We start from the raw sequence: 13,092 nt of genomic DNA, 5'->3' as shown, positions 1-13,092 counted from the left end.
GAACAAGGGTTTCTCTCATTTAAAAGCAAACAAAACTGTGTATATCCTTATTCATCCATCACACATCTCCATACATCAAAAGCTGTTAAAGAATGTATGTTATGGCTCTAATAAATGAGGTCTCTGCCAATTATTATCTAAAATGTTTCCTAACATCAGTGTCACATACATCCCAATCTTATTTGTTACAATTGTTGACCACAGCTTTTGACCTTTTGCAGACTGTAATTTCCTTTCAGCCAGCGACCCACGTCTTTGAAGGGCCCCTTTTAACAAGTTTCCCACTAACAGTTCACTGGTTTGGATACTGAATCATCCCTAAGGCATTTGAAAACCTGGCCATCTGGAAAATAAGTCATATTTTAAATATGTTCAAAGAAATGATCCAAATAACCAAAATGTGGGTCTGGAATGTGGGAACAAGATTGGGCCTTAAGGTAGAAATTTCTGTGTCATTCTCAAATCTTGAATAATAAGAATTTTAGAAGAAAGCAGACTAGAGAAGAAAGAAAAGAAAAAAAGAACATTAAATGAGGAGGATTTGGAATCAAGTCCATGATAGCGTTACTGTTAGTTAGTGGAGAGGGAAGGAGAATGTCATGTCCCTGCTTCGCAGCACTGACCATCCTGGCTCCCCACTGCTGATCAGGTCATCCTGCTGGGCAGTAGGATGATGACCATGTGAAATGAGGGGAGTTGATGTGAAATGAAGGATACGTACGTTGTTAACCATAGAAATGCACATAAGGGAGCAGAACTGCTTTTGAGAAAAAACAAACAAACAAACAAACAAACAAAACATCAGGAAATCAAGAGTCAGGGAGCTGTAAGTTCAAGGTCAGCGGGTGGAACAACATATGGTAGCAGTGAAAGCAATGTGCCATTTTTGATGTTACTGAATTGAGGTCTCTAGAGTCAACCTGATTAAAGGTTCTAATGAGTCACCAACATGGCAGGGGTGTATGGAGAGGAGGGAAGTATAAGCAGAGACCTGCATATATTAAATTATAGATATTAATGGAGAGTTCAGTTTTTCTTTAAAAGGTCATGAGAAAAAATAATGCATTTGGATAACATCAAGAAACAATGTGGCTGGATTGTAAGGATTGTCAGCGGGAAAATGGCTAAAAATGAAGCATAAAAGTTAAGTGTGGCCTCAATAATAAGGACCTCTCATCCTATCTCACAGTGACAAGCTTAACTACAGAGGCACTGGAAAATCTTTCAGAGACTATTACCCATGGATGTAAACCATATTTGTATTTCACAAAGATTATACCTGAAAGCAGTGTGAAAAGAAGGTAAAATGAGATATGGCCAAGTAAAAGATTAAGGAGGACGTTCCTGCCATAATCTAGGGAAGGATAAACTAAGGAAATGGTGACAGGAAGGGAGGGAAGCCAGGAGGGATGAAAGCTACTTATGGAGTAGAGCTGGAGTGTGTCTGATCTACTCAATGGAGAAGGAGGTGGAAGAGGTATAAAGAACAACTTTTGACTTTTGAGCAGCTGACTGGATAATGGGGAGATTCACAGAGTTCAGAAACATGGTTGGGAACTCCAGACGTGAGGCAGAAATTATGTCACACACCCAGGTACCTGCAAGTAGGTCCCATATAAACAGAAGTGAGAAAAACGTTGATTTAGAGGAAAAAGGATCAGATGGCTGGTGAGTCCTCAGAATTACAACACAAGCAGCTTGGTAAGGTCATGACTCATAGTGAATAACTGAAGAGCATGAAGGAAAGCCACTCTTCTTGCCCCTTGAGTAGAGATGCATGTAGCTCAGAGACTTATCTTGGGAATCAGGTAACATTAGATTCTAATTCCAAACATGCCATTTACTAATGGTTCAAAAGTTATTTAACCTCTTCCAATCTAGTTATGGAAATAGCAATGTGCACCTCATAGCAATGTGTAAAAATTTAAAAAATCCCACATTCACAGTGCCTGGCACAATTCTTGTCATAAACACCCACTAAGGGGCAGCTTTTGTTATAGCTGATGATGTAGAGGAAAAGGGGTGCTCTTCATTGAAGAGGGCAGCAGGGCCCCACATACACAAACAGATCCAATGTTTTAATGAAATAAACCCTCTTGCACTGATGACTTAATTTGTCTAAAATGACTGATTAGCTAGAAAAGGTGACCAGTTAATCAAAATGGTCTCTCAAAAGTGGAAAGAGTTCACAATATGCAAGTATAGTCAGATTAAAGTGACCAAATAGATTCATAAGTTTTTTTTTTCATTTTCAATTCACACAAACAGTTCCACTAACTGAGGAAAGGTAAGTTCGTATTTCCTTTCTGTATTTCAAAGACCATGACTGCACAAAGGCGACAGCAGAGTACAGAAAACTCACCTTTAAAGTACTGGACATCGGTTGTCAAAGCAGACACTAGTTCATCTGCCGAGACCTGTAGCATTCCAGCCACTAAAAGTTAAAGCAACATTGAAAACTAAAGTTAGTATTTTTTGACAGAGAGAACATTGTATGTTATGGTTATGATTTATAAGCTTTATATACATACGCCCATTAGAAAGTGTGTGTATTAAAGAAAACTAAACTACCAACTTAATTGTCAAATTCAACTAAAGAAACAGCCTATAAAGTAATCAAAACCTTAATGAGTTCTTGGGGCTCCTGCATTAAATCACAACAAGTTTTTCCCTCGTTCCTTTCAGAAATAGACCTGAATGATTTCTCCCAATTCCTGATAAAGCACTTTGATATGAGGGAAAGATATGCTGTTGACATCTGGTTTTAAGGTGCTTTGAAAAAAAAAAAAAAAGCAACCTGAGCAACCTGGGAGTGACTAACAGGCAACTCCAGAGGAAGAAAAGATTTTTGACAAGATCTTTTCAGGAAAGTAATTGAATTTGATTTAAATCCTTAGGTAATATCATGCCCCCCAAATATACTGGGTGGCAGGGATGGGGTGGAGAACACTTGGAATATAAATCAACCCAAGTATGTGCTGAAGAATCAACCTGCTAATGTGGTGGGCAGCAGAACAGAAATGCGTACCTTGTTATTCATTCCCATCTCCATTTATAAAAAAGAACAGTTACAAGCTATTCTCCACCCCACTCCCGCCCACCCCCCACCATTCTCACAGAATTCTGCTGTGGAGAAAGGTGTTATTCCACCTGACTTTTCTGTAGTGTGTCTCCATCTACTGGCAGGTCTGCAAAACTGCACACCAAGAGGTTACTGTTAGCGCTGTTCCACTGACCTTGTTCCAGAAGCTGGAGGTCAGAAACAAACGCAGAGTCTGCCTCCGTGAGAGCAGTGAACCGAATGTCTCCAATGTGTAATATTGCTGCTAGAATCACAAACAGATTCTCCACCTCCTATGCATTTTACAAATAGAGAAAATGAACAGGATTACTTAGAAGAAAATAAATTAAAAGTCAAACCCTTTAAAAACCTAAGAGTAGGTTCAAAAGGTGATGATAATATGGTCAATTGCTCCTATTCTAGATGAGAAATAAAATGACTGTATAATGCATTTCAGTATTTTCACTACAACTTATAGAAAAAAAGATCTAATGACAACTAATACTTCTCTATTTTAAAAAAATTTTAAACTAAACTAAATGATGCCTGTCTTAAAGTTAAAAATACATTTCAATTTTTTTTTCAAAAAAAGATATGAACCATATTAGTGGTGTTGTGGTTTTTCAGATCTTGAATGTTTGACCCTGTAGTTCAAAATGAAAATCTCATTGTTCAATGCACATTTCTTGTAAATTAATGTTTCTGGTCCTTAAACAAAAGAGAGCAAGGAAGTGATGTTCTGATAAACACGAACAGTTTCCACGTAAATATCAAAATAAAAGATGAATCTGTGCAACGATGGTCTGATTGGCTGGGCGTCACTGGGGAGGCCAGACTCCACGCGCCCTCCCACGCTGATGGAACTGCATGTGGGAGCCGACCAGACTTCAGGGGACGGGGCTGTTTCACCAGAGAATGCAGACAGTGGTGTCCATCTTCTAGTTACCTCTCTTATGAGACACACTGGTATTATGATTATAGAATTTTTCACTTCTCCTGGAAAATTAAGGGAGGCACGATGAAAACAACTATGCCTGGATAAATAAAATGCTAATTATTTTTTAAGATATTTCAAGGAAAATCCAGAAAAAATGGATTTTGGCAAGAACTATCTTTGAGTAGAAGGTAACAGGAATAGAAGAATATTGGCTGATCCCTGGCTGGTGTGGCTCGGTGGATTGAGTGTCGACCTGTGAACTGAAAGGTCGCCAGTTCGATTCCCAGTCAGGGAACATGCCTGGGTTGAGGGCCAGGTCCCAGGTGGGAGGTGTAGGAGAGGAAACAGATTGATGTATTTCCTGCACGTTGCTGTTTGCCTCCCTTTCTTTTTCCTCCCTTCCCCTCTCTCTAAAAGTAAATAAATGAAATCTTAAAACATAAATAAACATTAAAAAAACAAAACAAGAACCTTTGCTAAAAGATAATATCTGAGGATCTGGAACTCTGCATAAAGAAAAATACCTTAAATATCGTTTTAGACACTCATTTTCTGTCAAGAATCAAAAGTCAAGAAGTTGCAAATTAAAATATACTTTTCTAGAATAATATATATTTAGTGTGATGGTATCAATAGCAAATTTGGTTAAGTTCCATCCAGGGCAAGTGTGATAGCCTTTCCAGTTTGTGTTTATTTTCCTCGTCTGCAATTTGGAAATAAAAGGCTCCTGCTTATGGAAGTTGTACTAAGAACTATTATTATTTTCTTTTTAAATATATAGTTGAAATAATATACTCCATAGTACTTTACAAATTCCCTCCAGAACTTCTACTTTTTACCGTAAGGTATAATTATATCATCTTTAAAATGAGGACATTGACAGGGGTGATCTCTAGGGCATTTTGCAGTCCAGTGCTCTATGATTTTGGCATTACTTAAAAATGTTTTTGATAACTCACTAATCACAAATGACTGTTTTAAATTTAACTCATTATGCTTGTTTAAATAACATTTTACCTCTTAGACTACCTGATAACCCTTTTCTCCCTTTATTAAATCCAGTAGCTCATTAAGTTTTCTAGTCCCTTGTGAGATAGGAACTTCTGGATACACAGACAAGAAGCCTTTGTTCTTCCCTCAAGGATCTTAGAGTTTAGTGGTGGAGACAGAGATGTGAAAATCACCTGTAACTATGCATTAAAATGTGGTCACTACTACAACAGAGGTAAAAATAAGCTGCTCTGTGAGCAGGGGCACAGTGAGCATCAGTGAGCAACAATCACTGGCCATCTTGCTGGCTGGCTGGAATGGTGGTGATGGAGGAAGAGGTGGAGGTGCTTTTGCGAACCGACCACTCAGGAGCACAATCACCCTTGATTCAAGGCCATCACCCACTTAGAAATACTTTCCTTCTAATCTTATTGGACATGATCTAGCTTTACTAAGTGAACTAAATTGTCACCATCCCAGTCACCCAAAGGATCAAGATACAGGGATTGTCTTTTGTTAAAATGTCCATATTTCTTTTCTAAAAAGGTTCTTCAATTCTCTATCAGCTGTCTTCAATGGAGGTATATTTTGCATGTCCTGACTTTGAGAATCAATCATGGAATTTTAAAGCCCTGTTTCCAAGCAACTGGAACTTTGGTAGAATGGTTCCTTACCCACCTCTCTATGCCAGTTTCCTATAAGAAAAGAGGCATTTCAGGCATGAAGCAAGGGGGAAAACAACAAAAAATACAACAGTAGCAAGTGTAAAGATAGGAAAGAGCAAGTGGGTAGGAGTTAGTAAAGGACAAATGCAGAGATTGGAGCAGAAGGTATATTTAAACCATATGATTGCCATTCCTAGAATTCCAATCTCTGAAGGGGGCGAGGTTGGAGTGAAGCAAAATGCCCAAAGCTAATGCATATATAGGGTGAGTCCCCTCCTCTGTCCCCTCCCTTTTCGTCACCTTCCTACCCCTTCCCACCCACTCGCTGCCCCATTCACCCTATCTATATGGGCAAGAGAAAAACAAACACCCAGAGCAATTAAGTTAGTGATTTAAGAAAAAGGAAAAACAATATTTAAATCCATGAGTAAATCTGGATTCCTGGACTACTGGCACACTAAAGCTAGCCATGCAATTTTACGTTAATTGTAATGAGGAACTGGTCATAACTCAAAAGTGCACCACATCTAATAGGGGGAAACAGAGACAATGTGCAAGGGCAAGAGGTTTGTGGGAATCCTGAGAAGTCTCAAGGCTTAGGTTACTTCACACCACCGATGCACTAGACCTGTGCTGTACAATTCAGTGACACTGAACATACAGCACTATTTCCATTTGAATTAATTAAGACAAAGAAAAACTAAAAGTCCATTTCCTCATTCTCACTAGCCACATTTCAGGTGCCCAGTACCTGCAGGTGACCAGTGGCAGCTATAATGCACAGCACAGGTCCAGAACATTTACATGGTCCTAGAGATTTTCATTGCACAGCAGTAACTTATACATTTTGAATTAAAATTTTTCAGGTCCATAATGCTTGCAGGCATTTGGCAATTCTTTAAAAATAAAAACAGTTTTATATTGTTCAGGAAGATATTATAATAAAGTAATTCTTGGCAGTAACCAGTTCCTTAGGATCTACCAATTTTCTCGAGTAGGTCAAATTTCTTTGGCTCACATGGTTCATTTGGGAAAAGGTCTCCTTGGCCACCCTCTTGAAAGTAGTAGTCCCTCCTCTAGTTACTCTTTATTAGTCTACATAGTACCTGTGAACCTGAATGAACCTGAACACCTCATTTATGTCTATCTCCCCCACTGGAATGTAAATTCCAAGGGGCAGATAGTGGGGCTTATTCTCTGCTGACTCACGACTGTTTGCAACCACACCCGGAATATAATAGGAACTCAGTAAAAGGTTTTGAAAGATTAACTTTGATAAATAGTTCAATGTTGGTTTCTCTGAGAAATATTTGTGATATAACTCACCAAGCTACTAAAGCCAACTACATTCAGAGCTTGTTTCAAAACAGCAAATCTCTCCCTGTTCAGAGAACTCTCTGCTACCGACACGTTGTCTCGTAGGGCCTGGTTCAAATACCTGTCAGGAGAAAAAGCACACAGCATTAGGGCTTGGCTCGTCGTCAAGCTGTAGTGGTTAAAAGTCACTTCAGCCATATTTGGTGTCCAGAATAATGGAAATCACCTGGACATTGTGCACTGTGTTTATAAGGCTTTGATACATAATAGCACATGATGTTTCAGGAAGGGAAAAAAAGGTTCTTGTTGTACCAGAACATATTTACACTGTTTTACTTGGGTCCTCACCTTAGCTGCACCCTTCCAACTGACAAGGCAAGGTCACATGTTTTATGTATTTCATACAGAAATTTGGTGGGTCCTGTCATATGCTTTGCAATTAACATTTTTATTAAAGAATGTTAATTTAAAGCAATTTATTATTTCTTCTTGTCAATATCTTTTAATTATGAGGTGGTTGATTAATTCATTGATTTATTTCTTTCATTCAACAAACATGTAGGTATCACCTACCAAATCCACAATACTAGCAGCTGAGAATATGAAGATAAAGGGCTCATCCCTGTAAGTTTAACAGTAACAACAAAAATAATGTGTCCATGGCAGACACAAGAAAAGGGGCAGCTACAATACAACGTGAAAGTAGTAGAACAACAAAAATGAATGTGAGGGATTTGTAAGTGGCCCAGGAAGGGGACCAAACCTAGAAGATGTTGAGGAACAATTGTGGGAGAGAAAGAAGCTTTAGTTCCAAGAACTGACACTTCGATAAGAATCTTCCAAGCAAATTTTTAAAGATGTTCCTTAAAAATTAGCAACAGGTACAAAGGAACACAAGATTAAGCATGCATGATGTATAATAGGGAACTTGGGTAGAAGAGCAAAATTGGAGCCTATGGTGAGACAGTAGAGATTGATGAGCTTGGAGAAGTCGCCAGAGTTTTCGTATGTCTTGCAGAAGAGTTCCAACTTGTTTGGGAAGCAATGGACCGTCCTGGTGGTCTTGAAACAAAGAAGTGGCACAATCAGATTGTTGTTTCAGAAAGAACATTCTGGTAACCCAGTGAAAGACTATCGGAAAAGAGGTGAGGCAACTAAGGGTGCTAGGTGATCTAGTGAGAGATTAGCAGTGGTGAGAAGAGAATAAGATACAGAGAGTCATCAAGGAGGCAGAATGGGCAGGACAAAGGGACAGACTGGACACAGGCAGAAGAGAGAGAGGGGCAACGATGATGCTTTTCACGTTTTTGCCTGGGGGAAAGCGTGGATGGTGGGCTCATCAACTACAGAGTGTTCCCAGATAGAAGCGTAAGTTTTTGACAGAAATTCTTAAATTTTATATTAGTCCTGTTAACTTTGAACTTCTTGTTCAAGTTCAATTTTGGGTCAAAGAAACTATTTGCTATAGGGACCTGAAACTCAGAAAATATTAGAAAATAAGATCTGGAAGTCACCAACATGCAAAAGTGAGACACGAAAAGAGATGCTAAAATTTTAGGGGTAAAGAAAGATTTGAGTGTTCAGGAAAGGAGTAGGGAAATTAAAAGAAATCAGCCATCAAAACAAAGGGATAATGTGTTTTTAAGATTGACTGGTATTGGTAGAAAAGAAACCATAGAAACCAGAAGACAGACGGTGTGGAGAGAACACAGGCTGCAGTCTGTGCTATGGGAGTGGGGGCTGTGAGGACTTCTTTTTCCTCAGTCTTGGCTGTGACAGACAGAAATAAAACAGGCTAGTCTCTGCGGTGTGGAGTAGGAAAGACGTCGAATATTTATATGCTGAGATATAAATACATAGAGACTGGATAAAAAACTAAGAGAAAGGGGGTTGTTGGGGTGAAAAAGAGAAAGTTGCTGGGAAAGGAAGAGGGGTTTGAGTCAGGACTCCAGTGAAGGGTGTGTTTCCCACTAAGGGTGATGAAACACAGGTCCAAAGGCAGTGGCATCTCAGTGGGGTAGAGGAACTGCTGCTTCACGGCTTCAGTTTTTCTAGGAGAGAAAAATACTGACTTTAGATGAGGGGGCACAGTTGGCTCTAGGAATGTCTTTGGAATCTAAGGTATTCGCAGTGGACAAGAGAACTGATTGTCATGCAGGGGGACACGGGAAGTTTAGCTCAAGCCATAAAGGCCCAGGTGAAGTTGCAGACCAGCTCACAGGGTGGTTTCACTTTCTCCAAAGGCCCTCTGCTGCCTGACATAGGGTGGCTGAGCTGCGTTTGGGGCAGTGGGAAAAAGGGAAAGGTAAAAAATATCAGGAAGAGATTGGGTTATGATGGTCAGAGAACCATTTTGCCAAAAATTTACAAAATTTTAGTGACTAAAAAGTCTTCATGATAAGAAATTGTAACCACTCTCAATTCTTATTCTCACAAGTTTTTGCTTCAGGTGAATCCCAGGTAGAAGAAGGAATGTGAAACCAATGTTGGTAGCTGTGGACAGGGCTCTTAATTATGGGGTGGTCCAGAAGAAATTCAGTCAGAGTAGAGAATTTTAGAGGGCAGATTGCCCAATGGCAGGAGTGACGCTTTAAAATCACTTATGTTTTTCTCTGCAGCCAGAACATTTGTTGGATGAAAATGATCAAAAATACAGAATCCAGTATTTACACAAATTTTAACTTTCTCCCATTACTCAATAGTGTCTGGGATGATATCACTAGAAATAGAGGTTTTAAACTTTTTTTAAAATTGTTGTTCAAGTACAGTTGTCTCCATTTCCCCCCCAGACCCATCCACCCCCACTTCCCACCCTTGATCCTACCCCACTTTGGTTTTGTCCACACGTCCTTTATAAATATTCCTGAAAATATAGTTTTTAGTTATCAGAAAAACTGTCTTAAAATCAGGTTAGTATAAAAATTAAAAGTTTATATTTTAGAAATTAAATATACTCACTTGCCTTTGACATCATTTAATAACAAAACTGCATACAAGGACAGAAAAATACTTGAAAAATATGCTATTAAAATATTACAACTAAGAATCTGGAGACTCAAAATTGAGTCTTTTTTGCCCCTTTCTGATAACTTTTTAAACCTGTATTTTATTATTTGTAAAATGGAATGAAAAGAGAACAAAAATAAAATTTAAAAATTCTCTGTTTTTAGTTCATAATAATTTTATGAGAATGAAATAAGATATTGTACATGGCATGCTTTTTCCACTCAGCTTGCAATAGAAATATAGAATATGAGTATTTCTTGGAAAGAAAATATCTTGCATATGTGGGGAGCTTTTAGTAAAAGTGCTCTGTCACTAATGAAACTCTTAATCACACAAATAACTAAGCCAAATGAAGGGACATTTTGAGAAATTGTAACAAATGCTTTTAACAATGGAGAATATTTTAATCTACAAAATACGCTTTTCTGTTCTTCTCAGTCAGAAAAAAGTAATAAATAGATACAAGAAATAGATCACAGTTCTGCCCTAGCTGGTGTGACTCAGTGGATTGAGTGCCGGCTTGTGAACCAAATTGTCACAAGTTCAATTCCCCATTAGGGCACATGCTTGGGTTGCAAGCCAGGTCCTCAGTAGGAGGCACCTGAGAGGCAACCATGCTTTGATGGTCCTCTCCCTTTATTTCTCCATTCCTTCCCCTCTCTCTTAAAATAAATAAATAAAATATTTTTTAAAAACAATGAAAAAAGAATATTTTAAAAAAGGGTCATAGTTGTCACTTCTTGACCATCTTTTTCTGATACTAACAACTCAAAAGTTGATGATCACATGTGCAATATTATGGCATTTCTAGGTGTTTTCAACACTTGCAAATAGGTGAGAATGATTATAGTTGTGAGTTATACACTTCTCTGCTGTTTTCTCACTAATCTGAACGCAGTGGTTCAAAACCACCCTAAATAAATCTGTGCAAATGTTTTCATGTGAGAGTTTCAACTTTGTCTTCTATTCATTAGTGGTCCCACAGTTCCCAGTATTCAAATCTTAGTACTCATTGTATAATATCTTTTAAATTACCTTTTTTATGACTCACAATCATATACTTACAGCTCAATCTGTTTTTTTAATCACCTAGTTTTAACCCATAGCTTAGAACAGTACGATGTTTGGCAACATAAAGATATCTCAATGTCCAGAGTTAGACACAGCAGAGACTACCTCATTTGCTGAATCGAGAATCACTGGGACTTTGTTTCTAAGACTGGCAGATCAAGGGAATGCTCTAGATGGTGTCTGCCTCGGAGTACAAGACTGTAACATGTGGGCTGTATAACATTAAAATTGTAGGTGGATTAATACTGTTTGACTAATTCTACTCAAATGGAATGGCAGTGGGAACTAATATCATGTGTCAAATCGGTGACTGGATGCTTTAGAAGCACTTCTTCAGTTAATCTCCATGTCGATCATGAAAGAAGAGCTATTACTATGCTCATTTGAGTCATAAGGAAGTTAAAAGTTCTTTGATGTAACCAGTCCAGTAATTGTTCAAGCAACATATACTCTGTCCTAACTCCTCGGTTCTTCTCAAGCTCAATTATAAGTTTCTTTCAGGGGAGATGGAAGGGAAAGAGAGATTGGACAACCTTGTTAGGCATCTTCCTAGAGTTAAATATTTGCTTGAAAATGTGGGAGAAGAAAATTAAGCAGTAAAATTATTATTAAACATGGGTGTGCAGTGGAACCTTGGTTCTCAAAACTAATTTGTTCCCAAACTGGTCAAGATGTGATTTGTTAAAAAACCATATCATTTTTTCGCATTAAAAATATAATATCAGCATGAAAGGGTTTTGGGTCAAGAACCAAAGTTTTGTTTGACAACTGAAACATTTTTTTTTCTGTGAACATCTTTGTTGAGAACTGAATTGGTCGACATGGGAGACCTTCAAGAACCAAGGTTTTACTATTTTAATCAGAATGCAAAATCTCATGAAATTTGAAGATTTAAGAGATCTCACTATTTATTTACTCTTTTCTGACCCAACCTTGTACTTGTGTTACCGGCATGAATTGGAGTAGCTCACAGCTCAGAGCCAGCCTCTGAGATCTGGGGCAGAGCCACACTTCCTCTTAGGGTGGGTTCTCTGTTCAGCAGGGGGCAGGGGGCCCCTGTGGGGTGGAGGCCCCATCATGGCTGACACATCTTTGACATAAGAAGGGAATTCAGTGACGGCTCGTTCAGTCTCGCTCCAATGACTTGATTACCTCATCTACTGGTTCTGGAAAAAATTTTGTATCGTTTCCTTGGGGTTTCACATTCCCTTTATTTACAAAACTTGATGGTGTTTTTTTGAGCAAGTTAATAAATCTCATTTTTACAGGTCAGCAAGAAAAAAGCACACAAAAAAACCAAAAGAAATAAAATAGCAAACCAAATAAATATGTGTTAAAATTGGGCAGTGCAAAATTCTGCTTCGGCTTTGGACAAGAAAAACCCAAGTCATTGCAGGTTAAATTTATTTAATATAACTCAGTAATAACAAGTGTTGACAATGTCCTATTTCTAATCAATTATTTCATTATTCTAATTTGTTGACTGTCATGATAAGTATTGGGTTGGCTAAAAGATCTGCTCATTTTTTTTCCATAAAATAAAAGACACATTTTTCATTTTCACCAATAACTTTATTGATTTGAATATTTTGAGTATGTTGGCTGTCTCCCTCTATTGGCTTTGTGGGTAGAGGGCAAAGGTGCTGCTGAACATCTTCTAATGCATAAGGCAGTGCCACAGCAAAGAATTATTTGGCCAAAATGTCAATAGTACCAAGAAACTTTGCACCATTTTTGACACATTTGATCAGTCACAGCACCTTCTCCTTACACTACACAAATCTTTTTTTGTGTGTTTCAGTTATGTTTTTACCTTTCATGAAATAATGAAGCATAATATGATGCTTCATTAAAATGTTGCTTATTTACTTCCATCTTCAATATTAAAATGGCTATATAAAAATTCACCAATTTTCATAAGTATTTTTAATGCACGCTATGACAGCGGTCATGATACAATCTAACAAAATGGATTTGAATGAAGTTAAAGACAACTATACACTAGAGCTGTACGGAAAAAAAACTAGATGAACTTTTTAGCCAAC

At 38.1% G+C, this 13,092-nt stretch overlaps 1 protein-coding gene across 3 annotated transcripts in view; it reads right to left on the bottom strand.

Moving 5' to 3' along the window:
* MYO16 (myosin XVI) overlaps positions 1 to 13,092 on the bottom strand; it is a 627,599-nt gene that overhangs the window by 235,243 nt on the left and 379,264 nt on the right. For all 3 annotated transcript variants that reach the window (XM_045821913.1, XM_045821912.1, XM_045821911.1), the window contains exons 17-19: positions 6,980 to 7,091; positions 3,237 to 3,354; positions 2,363 to 2,434 (exon numbers count right to left, since the gene is read on the bottom strand). In XM_045821913.1, coding sequence (XP_045677869.1) covers positions 2,363 to 2,434; positions 3,237 to 3,354; positions 6,980 to 7,091 — 302 coding nt within the window. The remainder of the gene's footprint in view (positions 1 to 2,362; positions 2,435 to 3,236; positions 3,355 to 6,979; positions 7,092 to 13,092) is intronic.

Source organism: Phyllostomus hastatus, unplaced genomic scaffold (genome assembly GCF_019186645.2).
Source record: "Phyllostomus hastatus isolate PE091 unplaced genomic scaffold, TTU_PhHast_1.1 phas_scaffold_46, whole genome shotgun sequence".
NCBI lineage: Eukaryota > Metazoa > Chordata > Mammalia > Chiroptera > Phyllostomidae > Phyllostomus > Phyllostomus hastatus.
The sequence above is the reverse complement of the archived record's forward strand: the minus strand, read 5'-3'. Positions and strand labels throughout refer to the sequence as shown.